Source organism: Aedes albopictus, chromosome 1, assembly GCF_035046485.1.
Source record: "Aedes albopictus strain Foshan chromosome 1, AalbF5, whole genome shotgun sequence".
Lineage (NCBI taxonomy): Eukaryota > Metazoa > Arthropoda > Insecta > Diptera > Culicidae > Aedes > Aedes albopictus.
In genome coordinates this window covers 92763937-92786542 of record NC_085136.1, presented here as the reverse complement: position 1 = coordinate 92786542, position 22606 = coordinate 92763937, and the positions used below count along the sequence as shown (strand labels likewise).

Sequence of the window (22606 nt, the reverse complement as noted above, 5' to 3'; positions counted from 1 at the left end):
AACACATTCGCGAAATGATGCGATTTGCTTTCGACAACGAATACGTTTTCACCCATCCTCGCTTTATTCAATCAACCTCCCATACGAGTAGCACACGAACGGACTCAACACTGATCAGCATAGTTGACTCTTCCTTTTCGCCTTTGAGCCGTTGCGTTCTAGCCAAGCATCTCTTTTCATCGCTTTCGATGCTTTTCGACAGCTTATCGCGAAGCATCGTTGGCTGGAAGCTTTATTAGTATGGTATCGGTACATGCGAATGTTGCTTCTGTGTGCGTGTCGAGCGTTCGTGCTGTAGCTTCGCAAACCAACCTATTCGGTATGGTTCGGCTGTTCGGGTGAGCGTGTGGCGGCACAGTCAGATGTGTGCAAAATCGTTTGTGATTTACATCATGTTCGTTTTGCCACCTCTTTGCTGCTGGTCATCGCTGATCAGTGCACAGTTCAATCGCACGCGATAAGTATACAGTTGATGAGTTGTGATGAGCACTAGTGAGGTGATAATTTGCATCATTGGTTCAAAGATGTCTTTGATAAAATGCTTGCTTTTCTATAAAAATATTTGCATTCAGAAACACTTTGACTTACGTTGTCGGAAAGATTGTGAGAACACGGACAGAAATGTTGCCTGACTGACATAACCTTTAGTTCTCTCAAGCCTATAAGATATTCTTGGAATAATTCCTTAAAACGGTTGATTCACAATGTTATGATGTCTAAATCAAGCATATGTTTTGTTTAAATAAACATCATTGAACACCAACCATCAAATGTTTATACCAAGCATATATGTCATTAATTGAAGCCTTGCTTGAACCCGAGCCTCCTGACTGCTGTCTGCTCAATCATTGTTCATCATGGCCGCGGTAGTTCAGTGACGACGACGATGTTGTCGCTGTGTTTTGATTTTAAATAATATAATCGTTACTGTCTGCCACTGCTACAGGTGCGTGTCGTGTTAAGTCGTAAGTTCTGTGCCGTTTGGGCTTGCTTGTTTACGTGAATCATTTCTTCCAAGGGAAAATAAAAATGTACTCCGCAGAATTCCTCCACATAAATCAGCAGGAACAAGAGCTAGCCATCACGCAATCCTGATGAAATCGCCAGTTTGGATGCCTTCAGGACGTTCCCGGACACGCCGAGAAACTTGGATAATTCGATCCATCAGACCTACGGCCGGACATATCACAAACACCCCACGGAAGGTTCGAAAACCAATGACGGACGACGTGACCGCTGACGTGATGCGCTGAAGTGACGATAATATCTTAGCACTGGTGGAACGCCTGGAAGCCTGTCACTGGCAGGCTACGCCCTGGTCCCTGCGTGGATTCCATTTCCGGTCAAATTTCGAACAGATGATCATTGAGAAAAATAAAAAATGTGCAAGGAAATGCTTTACTAATTAAACGTTCCTATAATGGTCGTATTTTAGTGTAATTAGGCCGTTACAAATATTTATTTCACTTTTTGTCCCACCACTCTTTGACTGGTCGAGGGGGGGGGGATAAAAATAATAAAGTATTTAATTTGAAAAATATTAAAAACTCATCGGATTTGTTAAAGAATATTTAGAAAGACCTGATATTTTGATAAATATTTTTTTATCTGCCCCCTCAAAATGCAAAATCCAGCCAAAAATTTTTGAAGGGGGGGAAGATAAAAAGTCAAAATAAAATTTGTATCAGCCTTAGGTTATAATTAAAACATATTGCACTAAAATACGATTATTATAGTAATGTTTATGGAAATTGAAAACTTTGAATTATTCCAGAAAAACAACATAACCTCATTTATCTGAATTTTAAGTTAAGCATAAGCATGCTTGAATCTACCATGGGAATAAATGAGCTGTCAAACCATCAACAATAAATATTGTTGATGGAAGCAAAATATGATTGAATCAGGCATATTTGTTGCTCTAATCAAATCATCAATTTCGGTCATTTCAAGCATCTGTTATGCTTCGTCCTATTGTAATGCGTAATACAATCTCAAAAAGGGATTATATAAAAGTCAGTGCACAAATATGCTTGTTTGCGACCAAAATATGATTGGCGTAACTTTATTTTTTTTTCTCCGTGAACATGTTCGACGAGAAAGGCACTATCACCACTAGGTGGATTAATTTGGGTTTTTTTTTAAATCCTAGATACTTAGGGGTTGTTCATAAACCATGTAGACCAAATTTTGGGCATCTCAGACTCCTCCCTCGTAGACTTTCGTCCATACAAAAATTTCAAAATTTGTATGGAGTGTAGACTTTGGCCAAAACTCAAACCCCCCCAATGTCTACTTGGTTTACTAACGTCCCCTATGGAAGAAATTTCAGATGAATCTTCGGAAAAATTTAAAGTTATCCTTCGAGTACTTTTAAAAGTTTATTTGGATATTGAAATACACAAAAACTTAAATTAAAAGAAATATATATTTGGGTGGTGTTGATGGGAAAATTTATAAGAAATCTCCGTAGAACTTTCTGAAACATTTTCAGGAGGATTTCAGAAGGAAATTTCCAGAAGGAGTTTTTGAAGCATTTTCGAATGGAATGCTGAAAAAGTCCACAATGGAATTCCTAGACAATGCTTTGGCTAGGTTATCTTCGGAGTAACTTCAAAAGCTTGTTTTTAAGGATTTCACAAAGAATTTCTATGCGGAATCCTCCTGGACATTTCTGGATTTCCAATGAAACAGTCGCAGGAATTCCCACAGGAATTCTCGAGGAAATTTTTAGAGGAAATTATAGAGAATGTTCGAACGGGGTACTGGAGCAGCTCTTGGAGAAATCCTTGACAGCATTTATAAAAACGTCTGGATGATTCTTTCGAGTAGCACTTTCTTGGATTATTTTTTGAGTACCGTAAACCGGGGTCAAATTGATCCCCGGGTCGAAATTGATCAGACGTTTTTCAGTTAGATAAAGCATACTTTAAATAGTTTTCTTCGAAGTGTCAATTAGTATATGATTCCAACAGCACTATACTTGAAAGGAAACTATTCAAAGTATGCTTTATATGACTGAAAAACGTCTGATCAACTTCGACCCGGAGATCAATTTGATCCCGGTTTAAGATAACTCTTGAGTCAAATTTTGTTAGTTATTTTCAATGTCTTTGTTGAAATTCTGGAGAAATCCTCGGCAGAATGGCCTAGAGAAATCTTTGAATAAACTCCTGAAATTCTTCAGTCAATGAAGAAGTAATTGGGCAAAAAAAATATAATTTTTGGAATTTTAGAAAGAATTCTTGGAAACATGTTACGCCAGATTGGATTTTTCCAAGAATTCTTTCTAAAATTCATATTCTTTGGAATTGTTTTTTGCAAACTTCACTTGGGTAAATTTCTGTTTTCAAAGAAACACAATCCTATTATAAAAGGAGGAACATTCACGGGAAATTCTGAAAGAACTCCTTCAATGATTCTTCCAATACCTCTTTCTAGAAACAGTTCATCCTGTTCATGCATAGGATTCATGTCATGTTCATGTTCATGTCAGAAAGGATAAGTTCGGATAAAATAAACCAGACAATTGCACTCACGCTCTCGCAAAACTTGTAGTATTTTTCTGCTAAATTTCACCACAATGTAGAATTAACTTCCAATAAAAGGTGATCACCCTAGTGAGGTTAGTGTAGCTTAGTGTTCAATAAATACATTCTTAATCCAGAAGAATAACTGTAACAGTTTTTTTCTTCTGTCGGGTAAATGTTGTTATCGTACAGAACATTATGTATCCATTGCCATATCAGTGCTCATTATCACCGTGACTATGATCGTTCAGTGTCCGAGAAATTCCGACTATCACAGACGCTCTTATATGCGAAAACATGCTAAGCCGGATTTCGTGCGCGAATCGCTCCAAGTGTCTCTTTAGGAATCGTTTGAAGGGTTTGTTCAATAATTTATTCAAAACATTACACCAGGAATTTTCGCCTAATAGCTTCTATGGGATTTCCTTCAAAGATATCTCCAGGAATCCTTCAAAGGATATAGTTTTTTCAAGGAATTTTATAATTTGTTATTCGCAATACACAATTGCATTGTGTATGAAAACCTCTAAACCCCTTCATTGGGTATGGGCTTGCCTCTTGGAACATCCCTGGAAATTGCTCAAGGAATTCCTTGAAATATTCGTCCTGGATGTCCTTTAATAATTCCCCCTGGAACTTGTAAGGGGTTATCTTCAGAAACGTATTGAGGGATTCTTCCAAGAATTCTTTCGAAGATTTCTTCAGGAAATGAGAGTCTTTTAAGAAAAATCTTAAAGATTTCCTCAAATAATTTGTTCTCGGGCTCATCCAACAAATTTCCAACTGCTTCCCCTGAAGCTCTTTCAGAAACTCTCCCGTGATTTCCTTCAGAAATCTCCGAAAAGTTTTGCAGTTCGATGCAGGAATTCTTTCAAAGGGCTAAAGGTCTCTCAAATAAAGACAAATCAATCAATCAATTTACCCGAAGTGTGCTTTCAGGAATTAAAACTAAGCTTATTCAAGATATTCCTCTGAGATCGTTTTTTATTTCATCAAAGCATTTATCCTAAAATTTTCCTCTTTAGATTTCTCCTGGATTTTTTGATATAATTCCCTCAGGAACTTCACAAGGTTTTCCAGATTTTTTTTCCTACGAATCCTCTGAGAATTTTTCATACGATTCAATGAAATTCTTTGGCCGAGTCATTCAGAAATTGCCAGGTAGATTCGTTCAGGAATAAAAGCAAACATTTCTCCTGGGATTTCTTATCAATTTTTTTCAGAGATACCCTTTTAGCAAATATTCCAAAAACTTTCCAATGATTTCTTCAAGAAATTTCTTCCAGTATTTTTTATTTAGAACTATTCTAATTATCTTCTAATTATTCATCGCCGCTGTCGCAACCTCGCTTGTCTCGAACAAGTTGCCTATGCTGTTTTATCTGCTTGGTCAATGTTGCAGGTTTCCTCCATAAGTTCTCTTCGGGATTGCCTAAGAAGTTCCTTTTAGGCATTTTTTAAAATTTGTTACTTAGACATTGTTTCAGAAATTCCAAGAATTCGTCCAGGCAAAACTTCTTGGGGGCTTCCTCTTAGAAATTATTCCAGAATTGTCTCAGGAACTTCTTCCAGAATTACTTTGGAATCGCATCCTAACGTTTCCGATAAAAGTTCTTCTGAAGACATTTCGCAAAGAAAACCATTCCCTGAAGAAACTGTTAAAGAAATCTCAAAACGAATTCCTGGAGAATTCCTGGTACTCCTGGATACATGCACCCTAACCTCCATTAAGGTAACGAGTCGGAACTGCCTGAATATAATTTTTACCTTAATGGATTCATTAAATGGATTTCAAGGTTGCAAAGAAGTTTGAGAAGGACAAGTGGCTTGCAATTGCAAATGGGAAGGGATCAAAGCTTTCAGATGTAAAGGGAGGATGGCCAGAGAGATTTCAAGGGAGTTTTGAAGGAGGGGGACAGAGGCGTTTCCAGGCGTTTCAGACCGTTTCAAGGCGTTTCAGGAGGTTTCAGAGGGCTTTAAGGGGGCTTCATATGCTGTCAGGTGAACTTCACGGGAGTTTCAGAAGCGTTCCAAAGCGTTTCAGGGTATTTCAGGAGATTTCTGAGGTATTTTAGGAGGCTTCAGAGGCTTTCAGGTGGATGGATTCACATGGATTTCATTTGTGTTTCAGAGGTATTTCAAGGCGTTTAAGGAGGTTTCAGAGAGATTTTGTGTGGCTTCAGAAACCCTCAGGTGAGTTTCACGGAGGTTTCATGGGGGTTTTAGAGGCGTTTCAGAGGCGTTTCAAAGCGTTTCAAGGCGTTTCCATGCGTTTCAGGGCGTTTCACAGCATTTTAGGAAGTTTCAGGTGGTTTAAGGGTGCCTTCAGAAGGTCGCAGGTGAATTTGCCAGAGGTTCAATAGGGTTTTAAAGGCATTTCAAAGCGTTTCAAGATGTTTCTGGGCGTTTTAATGCGTTCCAGTGCGTTTAAGGATGTTTAAGGGAGGCTTAAGGAGGCTTCAGAGGTTCGGAGGTGAAATTCACGGAGGTTTCATGGGGGTTTCAGAGGCGTTTCAGGGCATTTCAGGATATTTCAGAAGGTTTCCGATGAATTTAACAAGGCTCAAAAGGCTCGCTGGTGAATTTCACGGAGGCTTTTAAGGGTTTCAGAGGCATTTCAAAGCGTTACTAGGCGTTTCAATGCCTTTCAGGAGGTTCCACAAGTGTTCTAGGGGGCTTCAGAGGATCTCATGTAAATTTCACGGAGGTTTTATAGGGATTTCAGAGGCGTTTCAATGGGTTTCAAGGCGTTTCAGGCGATTTCACATGGGCTTAAGGGGGCTTCAGAGGCACGCAGGTGGATTTCACAGAGGTTTCATGGGGGTTTCAGAGGCGTTTCAAGATATTTCAATGCGTTTCAGGGCGTTTCAGAGCATTTCAAGAGGCGTTCAGGGGTTTTATTTAGGGGACTTCAGCCGCTCTCAGGTGAATTTTACGGAGGTTTTATAGGGGTTTAAGAGGCGTTTCAAAACGTTTCAATGTGTTTCACAGTGTTTTAATGCGTTTCAGGAGGTTTCACAGGGGCCTTAGGGGCTGTCCATAAACCACGTGGTCATGAAGGGGGGGGGTGGGGGGTTCGGCCAATGACCGTTTTGTATGGACAACTAAAAAAATTTGTATGGACAAATGATCACGCGGGGGGGGGGGGGGGGTTGGATAGTCCCAAAAAAAATGACCACGTGGTTTATGGACAGCCCCTTAGGGGGCATCAGAGGCTCTCAGGTGACTTTCAGCCAGGTTTTAAAAGGGTTTCAGGGGTATTTCAAAGCGTTTCAGGGCAATTCAGGAGGTTTCCGGTGAGTTTGTCGGGCCTTAACAGGCTCGCAGGTAAATTTCACGGAGGTTAAATGAGGGTTTCAAAGCGTTCCAAAGTATTACAAGGCGTTTCAATGCTTTTCAGGGCGTTTTATTGCATTTCAGGAGGTTTAACAAGGATTTTAGGAGGCTTAAGAGGCTCTCAGGTGAATTTCCGGAGGTTTTATAGGGGTTCAAGAGGCGTCCCAAAGTGTTTCAAGGCGTTTCAGGGCGTTTTAGCGTTTAGCCCTCGTAGATTCCATGACCTATACTCAAGGGATTTCTTAGAGACCCTTAAAGATTCTTCGAACTCAAAACTTGATAGATCATAGTTTCCTGAGGTTGTGTGAGTATGAAGCTTAGTCGTAAATCTCTTATGGACAACCAAATACGTTAGTAGATCCGATGACCTATACTCAAGGAAGTTCTTGGAGATCCTCAAACGGATAACGAACTCACCATTTGACAGCACATAGTTGAATGAGGCTATGCAAGCATAAATTTCATTCATAATACTCCAAAAGATCGCTGATTACACGTGTAGATGAAATGGTCTTAACTATAGGGAGTTCTCGGATATGCTATACAATCATAGAACCCACCATTTGATAGCATATAGATGCCTAGGGTTGTATGAGTATAAACCTCATTCTTAAATACAACTTGTAGCCCTCGTAGATTCGATTACCTATACTCAATGGAGTTTTTGGAGAACCTTAAAGAACCATTGGTTGATGGGAAAACGAGGTTACGAGGACACGATTCGGGAGAAGATCATGATCGGCCGTACAAAAACCACCATGCAGCAGGTCAAAGTTGCCGCTTTCGGAGTTCATAAGATGAAGATGACGTGCATTACTGGCATTACTTTACGCATTCAGGAATTGGAGAGAATTTTTGGTGAGATCTATCCTATTTTACCTTCCATTGATCATGCATTATGATATTGTATAATTTCCATTTTTATATTGCGGGGTTCACACACACGGGGAGGGGTAGCCTAAGGGAGCTAAATGAACTGATGACCGGACTTAAGTTCGTGGAGTAGCCAGTCTTTTGTCATGAGATAGCAACGTTTCGTTGACTACCGAAGGAGTTCAGGGATTTTAGCTCACCCTGCTACAACAAACCATCAGGTAGATCATTCCCTTCCGGAACGATTCTGCAGCCATAGGTAATCCTTGCGCTGATGGTGGGTACACTTTCATCATCATCATCATCATCATCATCAACCTTAAAGAACCATTGGTGGATCCGATGAGCTATACGCAAGGAAGCTCTTGGAGATTCTCAAACTGACAACGAACTCACCACTTGACAACACATAGCAACATGAAGCTGTGCAAGCATAAATTTCACTCATAATGCTCCAATAGATCACTGAGTGAGTACGCTTGTAGATCAGTCGGCGTAAACTCCAGAGTGTTCTCGGATACCTTTAAACTGTTAACCCTTAAAAACTCTGTAAACGTCCCTTAACTCTTAATTCTGCTTTTTTTCGCGTAAACCAACTTTATATGTAATCTTGAGTACTCTAACTGCTCTGAACACAGTCGAATTCCATTTAGGTAACGTTACCTAAATGGAGGGACATAAATAGATTTTACCTAAATGGAGGATTCAGTGTACCAGATGGAACACCTTCAAGGTTTAAAAAAATCTGAAAGAACCACAGAGGGAACTTCTGAAGGAATCCAGGATGGAACCCTGGGAAAATATCAATTGAAAAACTCATATAAAATCACGTTGGAGTTTTCCAGAGTCACTTCGGAATTTACCCGGAATCTCAACAAACTTATTGAACAATCCCAGAAAGCTCTTGAAGAGTTCAGAAGTGAATTCCGGATGAAACTTCTGGAGAAATACTGGGAGAAATCACGGTTGAAATTCCCAGAGAGAGGTATCTTTGAAGAAACACTTGGATAAATCCCAGAAGCAACTTCTGGTCCATTTAGGAAAATCTTAGAGGAATCCCAGAAGGAACTTCAGGAAAGGTGGTATTCGTAAAGTAACTTCTGAGGGAATCCTTGAAGGAGCTTCTGGAGAAATCCAAGAAAGACTCCAAGAAAGTTCTTGACAAATCTCAGATTTCCCAGAATTAATTCCCGGAGGAACACCACAAGGAAATGCCTCTTAGATCAATATCTGTAATATCCAAAAGAAAAACTTTCAAAAAAATCCCAGAAAAAATATTGGCAATAAACTGTCCACATATAGGGTATTGGTTCCCTTATTAAACATGTGGCTCCCATTTTCATTCTATGACTAACAAATGAATAAAGCGCTGTTTGTTACATTTCTAATTTTTGTATTTGTTTTTGTTCGAGGTAATGTAAAACTAAATAAATAAATGATGTGGTAACCAGAGATTCGTTTTTTGTTCATTTTCGCCCACTGTGTACTACTGGACAATTGACTGCAGTCGCCGTTAGGGCGCGCAACTTGCATTTACTTGAGGTATCACTAGCATTCAAGAAATGCTGGTCGTCCCTTTTGTGAAGAATGTCGCTTCATACACAACTGACTCACTGCGGTGGAAAGAAGGCCCTTGTATGGCTTTTCTCCGCTACATGTGTATCGCTGCTGGTTTCAAAGAACGCTAACCAGCATAATTTCTAGTCCGGAGCCTTGCGCTCACTCACTTCGCCGTCGCCACCGAGCAGCAATTTGTAATTAAATTATGTATTAATCGTTCTTGGCGACCCGACGCGATAAGGTGTCCTCGCGCGGTGCGTTTTGGTCCTTCGTCTCTTTCTACGCCGCTGCGCGCGCCACCAGCGGCACCGTCATAGGTGATCTTGACCCTACGAGCTGGGCTGACTTTCAAGGTGGAATCCCTTGCTCACTTCACATATCAAAGCAGTTGACAAGTTCAGTGACCTTTTTTCACTTTCTCCTCATTCAAATTTCAGGCAAAATGCCGATCCTGTACAGCGTCATCACACGAGGGCCCACGGTGCTGGCCAAGTACGCCGAGTGCGTTGGGAACTTTGCCGAAGTGACGGAGCAGATCATACCGAAGATCAAACTGGACGACCACAAGCTGACCTACTCGCATGGGAACTATCTGATTCACTACATCTGCGAGAATCGGATCATCTACATGTGCATTACGGACGATGTAAGTACCTACATGAAAGCGAGGGTGTTCGACTCTAATTGCGATGATTGGTGTTGAATTTAGAAATGATCTGAGTCACGTAGGGGATGTTATTTTATGATCGTGAACACAATGTTGCGTGTTGTATACGCTCGGACTTATGACAGTCAGTGTGTTGCATTGATATGAGGAGCTAATCAGTATTTTTGGGACAAATAATGCCGGTTGACCTATACGGTGAAGTTATCATCGTATGGAGCTTTCCTAAGCGAGGTTGACAGAATAGCCACTTGAATGCACGACCTGTAATTAAACCATAACAGGCTGATTTCAAAGTTCAACAAATCTGAGCAATATGATGAAATTTTCGAAAGTGAAAGGTGAAATGAAAAATATCTTTGATAATAATCATAGTATTGAAAGGATGTGATGATTGTATTTAAGAAGAAAAATCTTAGAACACGAATTCACAAAACTTTGTACATCCAGTGTGCAAATTGCACACTAAGCAGATTAGATCTTTGTCTAAATAAAAGCAAAACTATGTTTGACCAACGTTTGCGTGTGCAAACCTTCACAGATAAGATAGCTCAGCTGTTTTTATGGTTATCTACAGCAAATAATTTTGCCCGCAACTATAACTCCCGTAGATACCATGGTGGCAAGGTCAAGGACTGTTAAGGAACCATTCATAAACCACATAGACTTTTTGAGGGGAAGGTTCAGGCCAAAATCTACGCTCCATACAAATTTCAAAATTTTTATATGGACAAAAGTCTACGAGGGGGGAGGGGGTGACGTCTAAGATTGCCAAATTTTGGTGTACGTGATTTATAAACAGCCCCTAAGCAGAAATAGTAGCCACAAAAGGTGATGGAAAGAGAAGGACGGGAAGTCCAAAGTTCTGAAGAAATGATCAAGTAGTTTTTGGACAGCCCCTACTAATAATTATTGACTTAAAGACATCATATCTTTCGGTTTTTTGACGGCATAGAAGGAGAAAAGGGGCTACTTTCCCGACCTAGCCCTTTTTTTTCTAAGCAATGGGAGGATAATCTGCTCCACAGACACCTGAACAGGGAGGTCCAGATTGTATGGGCGTAGGGACCGTCTTCGACTACCAATGCAGAAGCCAGGACTACCATATCCCCGACAATGGGAGGACAAGGAAGGAAGCATTGCCGACATCACGACAGCACCAGGATGTTCTCTCCGCGGCCACTTAATTGCCGTAAAGTTCGATTTCCACCGCAGGGCACAGGTATAATCTACGTTGCAGATTCTGATCTCTAGAAGCACCTCTTGTATAGCGTCTAAACTAGCTATTCTCCGAGTCCAGGCGCCACCTCCTCTGTAGCTCCAAGAAGATGTGGTTGATTGTCGATGAAACGGCAATCTAGCCAAACTCGTTATTACACATCCTCTGGACAAGATACGGTACAGCACACGCTCGCAACTCTCAGGCGAATGAGCCTACAAGTACTTTCCAGCTTAGCATGGCAGCTGTCGGTATTTAGCACCGTGGCCCAAGCCCAGCCACCATAATCTAATATAGACAATGAGACACTAATCAGAAGTTTGTGCTTACTAGCATACACCGCCGAGCTATTGGACAGCATCCGGGACAGTGCCACTATAGCTGTTGAGGTTCTCTTGTAGACATAATCAACATGGCTACCGAAAGAAGGTAAGCTTATCGTCGATCATCACTCCCAAGTGTTTGATGGAGCCCTTCGAAGTGATAGTGCGATCGCCTGCACTGATCACTGCTCCCTGCTCCGACTTCAGGTTGTTCACAACCATCACCTCAGTGCTGTGGTGAGCCAACTCCAGCCTCCACAACCTTGATCGAGTGGGTAGTAGTCAACTCCACTTCTTCAAACGATTCACCGTAGACTTCCAGCGTAATGTCGTCAGCCAAGCTGACGATCTTCACTCCCACCGGGAACTCTTACCTCAACATCTCGTCGTACAAGACATTTTATAACACCTGACCCAGGATGGAACCTTGCGGGACTCCTGAGCTTATGTGAAGGCACTTCCGACCACTCTCTGTATCGTAAACTAGTACTTGACTCTGGAAGTAACTTCCGAGAATCATGTACAGGTACCCGGGTATCCCCAGACGCAGGAGCGCATCGGCAATAGCCGACCAACTAGCGCTATTGAACGCGTTCCTTAGATCCAGCGTCACTACTGCACAGTAGCGAATTCCCCCTTCTCTTATGCTTAAGCGCTATCTCAGCGGTCTTTATAGCCGGCAAGATAGTGTCTATGGGCGACCTCCCTTTCCGGAAGCCGAACTGTTCCTCGAGAGACCATTCACACCCTCGTTGTTCCTCCAAACTCTTTTGAGGGTGATCTTTTGAGCACTTTCCTCGCCGTGTCGATCAAGCATATTGGTCTTTATGCCAACGAGTTTCCGTGTGATTTCACCGCCATTGGCAATAGGACCAGGTTCTGCCGCTTCTAAACCTCTGGGAAAACTCTCTAGGCCAGGAATTTCTGCATAGCAGACCTGATCATCTCGGGAGTTACTTTTAAGGCCAGGTACAGAACTCCGTCCGGACCTGGGGCCTAACCTACACTAAGGGACTTTGCTATCCCCGCAAGTTCCACATCGGTAACCCTCTCCTCATCGCCAGCCCCAGTCCCCGTCTGTCCTATGAAAGGAGGCTAAACACTAGGATCACCTCCATGATGATCCCCTCCAACATCTCTGGAGACTGCTCTGTAGGAGCCATTACACCCCTTGTCTTGGAAATCACGATCCTGTAGGCGTCATCCCACGGGTTCGCATTGGCACTCGGACAGATACCCTCAAAGCAGGCCTTTTTGCTTACTCTTATCTCGGTCTTCAACGCGGCTTTTGCAGTGGCTTCCTCAGATCGTGCTCGCTGCATCCGCCGCCTAGCCCGTAGGCAGGTGCGGCGCAGTTCCGCAATCAATTTAGTCCACCAGTAAGTCGGTGGACGGTGGTCTCCCATTTCTAAGGTGGACTTGGCATGGTAACATCGCACGCACGTGAGAGCACCACTACCACCTCGTCGCCATCTAAACCAAGTAGGTTACTCTCACGGCGGAGTGCATTTCTAAATACCGCTTTGTCGAAGTATGACGTCTTCCAGCTGCGAGGGCTTGGCCTTGGCCTAGCCGCCACTTCCTCTACCCGCTGCTTGCTGTTGTTGTAGTCGATACTGTAGCGATCACTGCGAGTGTAGCTAAGCTATCGTCTACTCTCCAGTTTGAACTACTTGTTAAGTCAGGACTTCAAAAGGTCACGTCAATAATTGACTCCGCTCCGTTTCGACTCTAGGTACTCAAGGTACCGACATTAGCCAAGTCGACATCTAATATGGCCAGTGTTTCTAGCAGGGTCTGACCCCGCTGGTTCGTGAAACGGCTTACCCATTCCACGGTCCAGGCATTAAAGTCACCCGCTATTACCACCGGCCTTCACCCTGTTAGCACGGTTGTTATGCGGTCCAGTATTTGTGTGAACTGCTCGATCGGCCACCGCGGAGGCGCAAATAGCTACAGAAGAAGACCCCGTTTACTTTGGCGACCACGAAGCCCTCATAGGTAGTAGACACTAACTCCTGGACGGGGTATTTACCCGTCGTCCATATCGCTGCCATTTTTCTGGACCCATCCGCGACCCAGTTGCCGTTGCCGGCGGGTACTCGGTATGGGTCCGCTATGATGGCGATATCCGTCCCCCAATGACAAAACAGTTGCTGGGCTGTGTCACAGTGGTTCAGGTTCAGCTGCGTTACCTGCACTATGATTTGTCAGCTGTGGCTCTTCTGAAGGCCGGGCAATTTGAACCTCCCGTTGGATGCTTGCTGTTCGCGGACTTCCCGGTACAAATCATACACTTGGGTGGACTGCACACCATGCTCCTAGCAGGGCCTTTGCAGTCCCATGCCTTGTGTCTTGATTCCAGACACCTGAAGCAAACCTTTGGTGGCTCATGAAAGGTCAGTTGGCATTTCAGCCCACCTTCATATTCCCTACTTTAATGGACTTGTTTACGTCCGCCACGTCCCCGGTATTTCAGATTTCCATGGGAGTTATAGAAGGGTTTCGGAAGGGTTCCCGGAGGTTCTAGGGGACTTTCAAGGGGGTCTCAGGAATGTGTCAGAGGAGCGTCAAGGTATATCAAGGCTTCTCAGGGGGTTCCTAAGGGATTCAAAGTGATTTAAGGAGCTCTCACGGAAATTTCAGTGGGTTTTCAGAGGTGTTTACAGACTTTTCATAGCATTTCAGAACTTTTCAGGGGATTCTCGATGTATTTCAAGGTATTGTATACAGTTGAGAAAGATTTATGGCGTTCAAACCCTCAACTCTGAGAGGGATGAAATTATAAGTGCTTTCAGAAATTTTACGAACCAACTGTGTATACATACGTCTTAACTTGTGTTTGCTCTGGTTCTAGATTTAACTAGAACTATGATGATCTGCTCCTGGATGAAAGCTCCCTCCTCATTCCATCTCGAAGCTCGAGTTATCTTCAGGATCACTTCTCCTGTCGCCAACCTTCCATCCAGATTCTCCATATTTGCTGAAGTTTAGTCTGTATGAGGTGCAGCTGCTGAACTCCATTCGGCCTTACTGCACCATAAAACCTTCTCCGAGCTCCTTCCGTTGAGCAGACAGCAGTCATCTGGTTGACCGATACTGCTTTTCGTTATCACGGATCCTGTCTTCCATAACAGCCAACCCATCCGCCTAAGGAGCATGTACTGCGACTCATCGGTCCTTGTTCAGGTCGATACGTGCTGTGGAACATGCTGCTGGACCCATAACCTGTTGGCACTAGTCCACCATGGCCATTGGCCACGTACGTCCTAGCCTCTCCCTATTGATGGTCGTGTTTTTAGACAAATTATAAGAACGCAGTAATCACCTTCCATCTAACACCCGTTGTCAACTGATACCTTAATCAACAACCACCACACTCTTTATTCAGTAAGAGGTAGGAGTATATGATTTAATAAACTTCCCTCATAACTAAATACCTCTTTCATCTCTCCATTCAAACATTATACCATTTCGCAATACTACCAATGCTCACGCACCTGAAAGTTCGATGCTACCTCAGAGCTCAATGCTACTTATATTCCAACACGGGAAACCTATTAAACCAATTGTTACCCCTCTGAATACCCACCTGCAATATTCCTGACACCCTTTGAAACTCCTAGAACGCTCCAACCCAAGTAACACCACTTGTTATAATAATGTAAATAATACATTGTTCATACAAACGCCGATGTTTTGTTCCAAGTATCGGAAACGTATTTTAGTACACTTATATCACCGAAAAAGCGCAAAAAATGGCGGCTTATAAAACATCTTCGATGTTACTAAAGATGTTTTTCAATACATTATTATAACATAAAATTAAGTATTGAATATGTTCTCTGCAAACATCGTAACAACTTATTTTTAACTCGCAGAGAAATCATAATCAAACACACATTGTGTAAATAAATATGGCAACTATTATGATTATGGGTCAACATCATTATTAATCCTCTCATTTCATTTGTAATTTACCATCTCGATGTGATCTAATTTCATGTGCCATTCAAAATTTATGGTGAAATAAACACATCCACTCTTCATGAATTCTTGCGCTTTCCATTGGATTAAAAACAAGAAGGGAGGCATTTGGGATTTTTGTCATTTCTCAGGCTTGTTTGAGTTTTTCGAACACATTTTCAGTCATGCAACATGGTGGCTTCTTGACACAGTACCGTCAGGAAGTTTTGGAAAACTATTTTCATTTATATTGCTTTAATGATGTGTTTTTAGAATGTGCAATAAGGATAAGGAAAATATATTATTTCAATCAATGTTTTAACTCTCCCAGACAAATAATTATTTTGAGAAAAAAATGTAGATAAATCAACGGCTGAAGTTTTACAGTGTGAAACTTTTTCGCAGGCACTGTAATTCATCTGGCCTGATATGGAAAATTTCAAAATATTAGATATACGTTTAAATGACATTTCATGGACGTCTCAATAACATGTTTCTCAAATACCTTCAATAATACATTAAAAAAACATCATTTCAACGTATTCCAAACAATCATCTGCAAATAGCATATACATGGATGGAACTTTTGTTTTGGATACCTATTTTGAACATTATTATAACAATAACAATCTCAGTGTGCAGTTTACGTAGCCAATATCAATAAATTATTATTATTAATTTCTAATGTTTCGCGGGATCATTTATAGTGTTCAAACTGGGCTTTCCAGTGGGATTAAGCCGCAACGTAAGTATCTAAAGTGATTAGGATATTTAGGTGAAGTTAGAAGTGATGGATTCCTTCTTCGGATCTATACAGGCACACAGTCCACAGTAATTTCCACAGTTGCCAACCATTGTAAAACCTATTTATGTGCCTGTGTTTACCTTTCAACAAATGGCAAAGCAATAAATATGAGTGTGGATGCTATTGTGGTTTAATTTCCGTGTGTTTTAATTTGTAAAAGTTGTTCCATTAATAATGTTCATGACAGTGATTTTCAAGACGAGACTGAAATGATATACTTGTATATTGACGTATTCAATACTTTAAAATAACTTTAAGATAACATATTTGGAACCGAAGGTTTTAACTATGTGCTGTCAATGTTTAACAAAACATCTTTAATTGAAACAGACGATGATACAAAAATCTTGTTCAATCAACGTTAAATTTATGTTATTCTAACTTGTGATGATGTTGATAAGATTTTTTGGAAACTTGTTTTTGTCAAACATAGATAAAACATGATTTCAACACAAGATGTATTCAGATACGATTATAGAACTACATTATAACATCTTTTACAAATCTCATTTTCAAAGATGTTTTCTGTGTTACTTGGGAATACGCTCCTAAAACTCTTCGGAACAACGAAAAACGCTTCTGAAACACCTTGAAACTCCCTGAAATGCTTCTGAAACTTCTTGGAATCTCTGAGAATCTCCTGGAATGCCCTTGAAACCGTTTGAACTCTCAGTCACGCTCCTGACATCCATTGAAACGCCTCCGAAGCTCCTTGGAACCAAAGATGGGAACACTCACTTGCAAAGCGTTACACTCACTTGCTATTTTCTCAGCTCAGCAGCGTGCTATCAAGAAATAGTTTATGGACGACTTTTGCCTTGTGGAAATGGTTGCTTGTCGACTGTGGAACTTAAGCTGGGAAACGTGATATTCTCGGCCTTTGCAGTCTAATAGAACAGCGAGAACGATATTGTCTCTACATCCGACGATTTCGGTAATATATTTTTTGCAATTTCCCATCGTAATAGGCTGTTTTACCTGACGCAAATCTGCCAGGAAAAGGCCTACTTTACCACACCAAATTAACAGTGCTGTAATGGTTTATTACAGCACTGATTTGCGTTGCGTAATGAACCATTCCAGCACTGTTTTCAGTTTTGATCAACTTCCTGATGATTTCTGGACGCAGGTTTGAAAATTTGTGATAGGGTATCGCGCCACTTGGGCGGTGGCTTCTATATTCGTCTGTTTTCCACTATAACTATAAATAATTTTGAATCAATTGACTTGAAATGTTGTACACGGGTAGATACTATACCTATCTCACCGCATTCCAAAAATTGTGTCAATTGGTTCAAATTTGACTGCGTTATAGCGGAAAACAGACGAAAATAGAAGCCACCGCCCAAGTGGCGCGATTCCCTAACTGCACAGCATAACTTGCTATGATCAGTCTTTTTCAAACATGGTCATGAACATCAGTGTGCAGTTTGATGATCAAGTTTTGCTAAAAAACTATCCTCAAGTGTTAATTAACCCAGGAGCGGTCGCGTCGTGTACTGAGTACACGCACCATGAAAAATGTACGCTTGTGGTGCATAGCGTGAGCGTGGCGTCGTTGCAGGTGCACGCGTTGACCGTGCGGTCACCGGGAATTTGTCATCCGACTAAAAAGACGACTAAAACCTTCCCTGTTAAAACTACAACTCATCATTTTATTCAAATTTTAAAACTTATATATAATTACAATTTTTTGGTTATTATTTTTTTTCTCCCCCCACTTAACTTAACTTAAGCGCCTAGCGTCACATTCTCCGCTCTCGCTCTCTTTACTCAAGTACCAACATTCTAGTACTTCAAAAAGCGCGAGAGAGAAAGCTCGCGTCTCTTACTTAGTATCTAATTGGAAGCGGCTAGAATGCTTCCTTATATGAGTCACATGTTTTATTATGTTATACTCCGGTAGTTATGCATTCTTTTTGGCTTACCGTATGCCAACTAGAACAGGTAGAGACCTGCTGAAGCAAACTAGGTCACCCGCTGACCAACTACCGCGTATGATTTGTTTATTTCGCTTTCGCGCATGTCACATATGATGATGCAATAATTTAAATGTACCGTATGTAGGTAGTCACCATCCTAACTTGAGTTTTGCTCATGATGATGCAAAATGATCAATTAATGAAAGCTAATGTCTAATGTAGAATAAATGATTAATTGATCATTTAGGCTATGGTTGGTTCAATATCCCCTTCGTTAATTAGCTGTTTGATATCTTGAATTGAAGATTTAAGATGCAAACGGTTAGCGTTGGTTATTATTATTCATGGATTTATAAAATAATATTGGTTATAAAATGGAAAGTTCGTAAAAGTTGTATTATGATATATGTTTGGAGTCAATTCTCATTATCAGTTTTAGTCATATTTTATCTTTAACCAAATTTCTTGTAAAATTTACCGAAACTCTCGAAATAATTATTCTACAAATTTCTACCATTTACCTTGAAACAAATTCCTTTCTACCAATCATGTCGTACAATACGCTTGAGAGCATGTTGTCCTTCGCCTTCGGTCATCCTGCATGCTGTCCTTCGCCTTCGGTCATCCTCTCGTTCCGTAAATTACTTTCCCAGTTCTCCTAATTTCGATCTTGTCCACACAGATAGAGTGTCTCACGTTAGGTGTTAGGAATGGACTTCCTTCGTCTACACTCCTTCGTCGCGATATCAATGCGGCAATCGTTCCTTAGTCGGATAAGATGTACTTCCGATCTACTCGAAAAATGAGTTTTGCTGTTACTCCGTTCTTGCTGATCCATTGCGACTTTCCAGATGTTGCCTTCTTCTGAGTATTTCCTACTCGTCTCTCGTTCACTTCTCCCAGTTGGTTATAAAAATTGAATTTTTTTCCGGATGCAAATATTGTGTTTTTTTTTTGTTGAAAAACATGTTATGATGTATATTTCTGAAGCGTTCGTGAAACAGTTTCTGGTCTTTAATCGTAGAATGCTTTCAAAAAAAATGATAGATCGAATGACCTACAGTGCGAAAAATTTCCGCTATGATTTGGGTTGAGAACTTCCTTAATTCTCTTTAAGCACATAACTTGGCTTCAATAAACGTCTTTTGATGATATGATTTTTGAATGATGTATATTGTTTCGACTCGCTTTCCAAATGTACACCCTCTCGTGTGTGATGGTCTCGTTCTTCCAAAGAATATCCAATACCCTCTACCTTCCGTTGACTGCTCTTTTATATGATTGTGTAATTGACTGATATGTTGCTTGCCTTCGATCCCGCGGTATGTCGGCTACGAATGATGATGTCTTCTCTGGTCACTAGCTCTCAAGGTATATGTAATGTCACTTTTGCGCGGTAATACCTATTTCTTATTTTCCCTAATTAGTGATCCCTTTTGTATTGTATAAAAATGTATTTCTTATTTTCCCCTGATTATTTATCCCCTTATTGGTTAATGTGGTCCCTTGTGACCCTTATTGACTCTTTATGTGTCTGTTTATCTCTTAAATTTTTAATCATTATAGTTGGGATATTGACCATTATTGATTGTTGTTTCACTATTTTGAAATGCGTTGAAATTAATGTTTGAGTTTAAAATCTGTACAAAATGTACATTTGTAAAGGAATTTTGATTAAAATTTTGAGTAGTATTCACGATTTCCAAAAATGAAATTCCAATGGAATGTAACATTTCTCGTCCAAAATAGAAATGTATCTTTTCCGTTAGAACTATACTTACACTTTTTCGGTTTTATCGGGTTTATCTGGATGGATACTCCCCCTTTTCCACAGCTTTTTCATGGGTGGTGTAGGATATCCATTGTCTAAGCCTGTAAGACAATTTCTTGCTTTCACCATTTTCCTTCTTCCAGCGTCTAAGGGATTTTAGACATCTTTCGCTGCTGTAGCTTTTCAATGCTCCGATATGATTTGACCCTGTAACGATACTTAGATCTTGTGTTTAATACATTTTTTTTTTCAATAGTGACCATAGAGTACAAATTCGCACTCTTTTTTCAAAAAGTCTTCATATATAATTATATTATTATTATTTATCTTTATAATGGAGATTTTTAGCCCTCGGCTGGTTCATCTCGTTATATAAGTATATTTTTTTCATACTATTTTTAATTGAGCTTTTTCGAAAATGGTAATATTACGATGAATCGAACTCCAAATAATGTATTTACATTATTATAATGATGTACGTATTTTTTTCATAGACAGTGTATTATGTTTGAATTGCCCCATTGATTTTCTTATTTTGGTTATTGCCGGTATCCCCTTTTCGCACCGGTCTTACATGCCATTTTGTATTTCTTTTTGAATTTTGCTGCCGATTTCCCCCAACTTCCCGTATCGGTCTTACTAGCTTGAATTTCATTACTGAACTTCATAAATAACTGATAAGTATTGTTATTGAACATTATTATTGTTTATCTCATTTTTCTTTATATCCAAAAACTGATTCATTTGTTGATTTCGTCGTGTGTGTATTGTCAGTGAGTTATACATTCTTTCGCATACATACAAATACATTCCGGGGTCGCGATCCCCTTGTCCAATCATACTTTCTTCAGCATTAGTGTTGGAAAAACTCAAAAGATTGTTATTAAAATATATACTACTTTGTATTTACTTTTATTTATTCATTCAATTTCTTTTTTTTTTATATATATTGCATGGTTCTATACCAAATTTTATGTATCAATTGAGTATGAGTGATATTTCATCATAAGTTAGTTTTTCATAAGTTTACCAACACTAATCTGCACTCGAACATTTTATTGTCATTGTTTTGTAGTGTGTTGTGTCTGTTAATATAGTGTTTTGTATATGCATACGATTTTGTATATGGGCCCATGTTTCATTGTTTTCTCAGAAATTCAATAATTCGTTTTAAAAAAAATATATTCATCACATAATCGTTTAAGTCATATTGTTAACTTTCAATGTATAATGTATTTGTTCATAACAAAAATCTGAAGGATCATTATGTCCTAAATAATGAACTTCCATAGTCCACATTTCTCCAAGTATATCCTGTAAATATTAGAGTTTAATTGATTGTATAAATTTTCTTTTCATTTTATCTCTTGTGTTAGCTTTATCCTCTCAATTGTGTTTATCCCATATTTTGTAATTGGATCTTTCCAAAGAAATTATAGTTCCCAAAAATATATTATGCTCCCCATTTGTATATTATTTTTCCCATTACCGTTGCTCGGTCTTATTGTTAAAGTCTCTGCTTGATTATAATTGAGATTTTGTAAAAAAAATATTCGTTTTATATTTCATTGCGTTTGCGCCTTGGTTTGCGCTATCCTTTTAATGTTTTGGTTTTTTTTTTTTCTTTTTAAAATGCTTTATTTACAGTTTACACATACATCATAATATAATGTCTAAGTGATTCATTACTTCTAACATTGTCAGGAAATTCTAAATTATACATTATGTATCTGATGAAGATCTTTAGGGCTCTACCTTTCAGTGTTCTACTACAAGTTAACGTGGCGTAATGTAAACTCTCAAAATTAATGTTATTTTGCTGGGTAACATCATGAATATGTGTTATTATTGTTTGCCATAAATTGTTTACTATGGGGCATACGGAAAACTTGTGTTCTAAGGTTTCTATAGATCCGCATTGCTGACAATTTGGATTATCTCTTCTTTCCTGTCTAAAAAGTAGTTGATTGTGAGGAAGTTTACCATGAACTAATAGAAAGAAGATGGACTTCTCTTCAGACGAAAGGAAGCGGCTGTTGATGTTTTTCCACACAATTTCCCAGTTCCGGTTGGAACACAATGTAACTGCAACGGGCGGGAGCTGCTTCAACAGATGGTTGTAGATGAGACTGGCTGCTGGGTTGTCAATTATTTGCTGAGGAATTCTTTCCAGTGTTGGCTTTAGGATTTTGAGATGCAGAAGATCTGATGGAATTTGCTGCATCTGCATGTAGCGCTGTAAGGATGGTGCCACGCCCAGCGTTTTTAGATAACGGTTGACTAATAAAGCTTTTGTCTTTAGTTCTGGCGAGTGCAGACCTAGTCCTCCTTGCGCTCTCGGACGAAACACGTCTATCATTTTGACACGTTGAGCTGGCACACCATTCCACAGAAAAAAACCCATCTGCTTTGTGAACTGTCCAACGTACTTGTTTGGCATCGGCAAAATTGATGACATGTACCAAAGCTTTGAACAAATATACGTATTGAGAAGGATGACTTTTTGCTTTATATTAACCAAACGCGGGCGATGCATCCATAACAGGCCATTGACATTACGGTAAACTGCTTCCCAGTTGTGATTGACCGTATCCTTGATGCTATTTTTGAAGAAGACACCGAGAACTCTGATGACAT

At 40.1% G+C, this 22606-nt stretch overlaps 1 protein-coding gene across 2 annotated transcripts in view; it reads left to right on the top strand.

Annotated features, from left to right (window-relative positions):
• The window catches only part of LOC109402081 (vesicle-associated membrane protein 7), a 44038-nt gene that overhangs the window by 5714 nt on the left and 15718 nt on the right, over positions 1-22606 (top strand). Inside the window, exons 1-2 of one of the 2 annotated variants that reach the window (XM_019702909.3) lie at positions 9628-9652; positions 9737-9945. In XM_019702909.3, coding sequence (XP_019558454.2) covers positions 9742-9945 — 204 coding nt within the window. In that variant the 5' untranslated portion in view covers positions 9628-9652; positions 9737-9741. Of the gene's footprint in view, positions 1-9627; positions 9653-9736; positions 9946-22606 lie in introns of those variants that run through there. The other variant, XM_019674693.3, reaches the window with a different exon arrangement.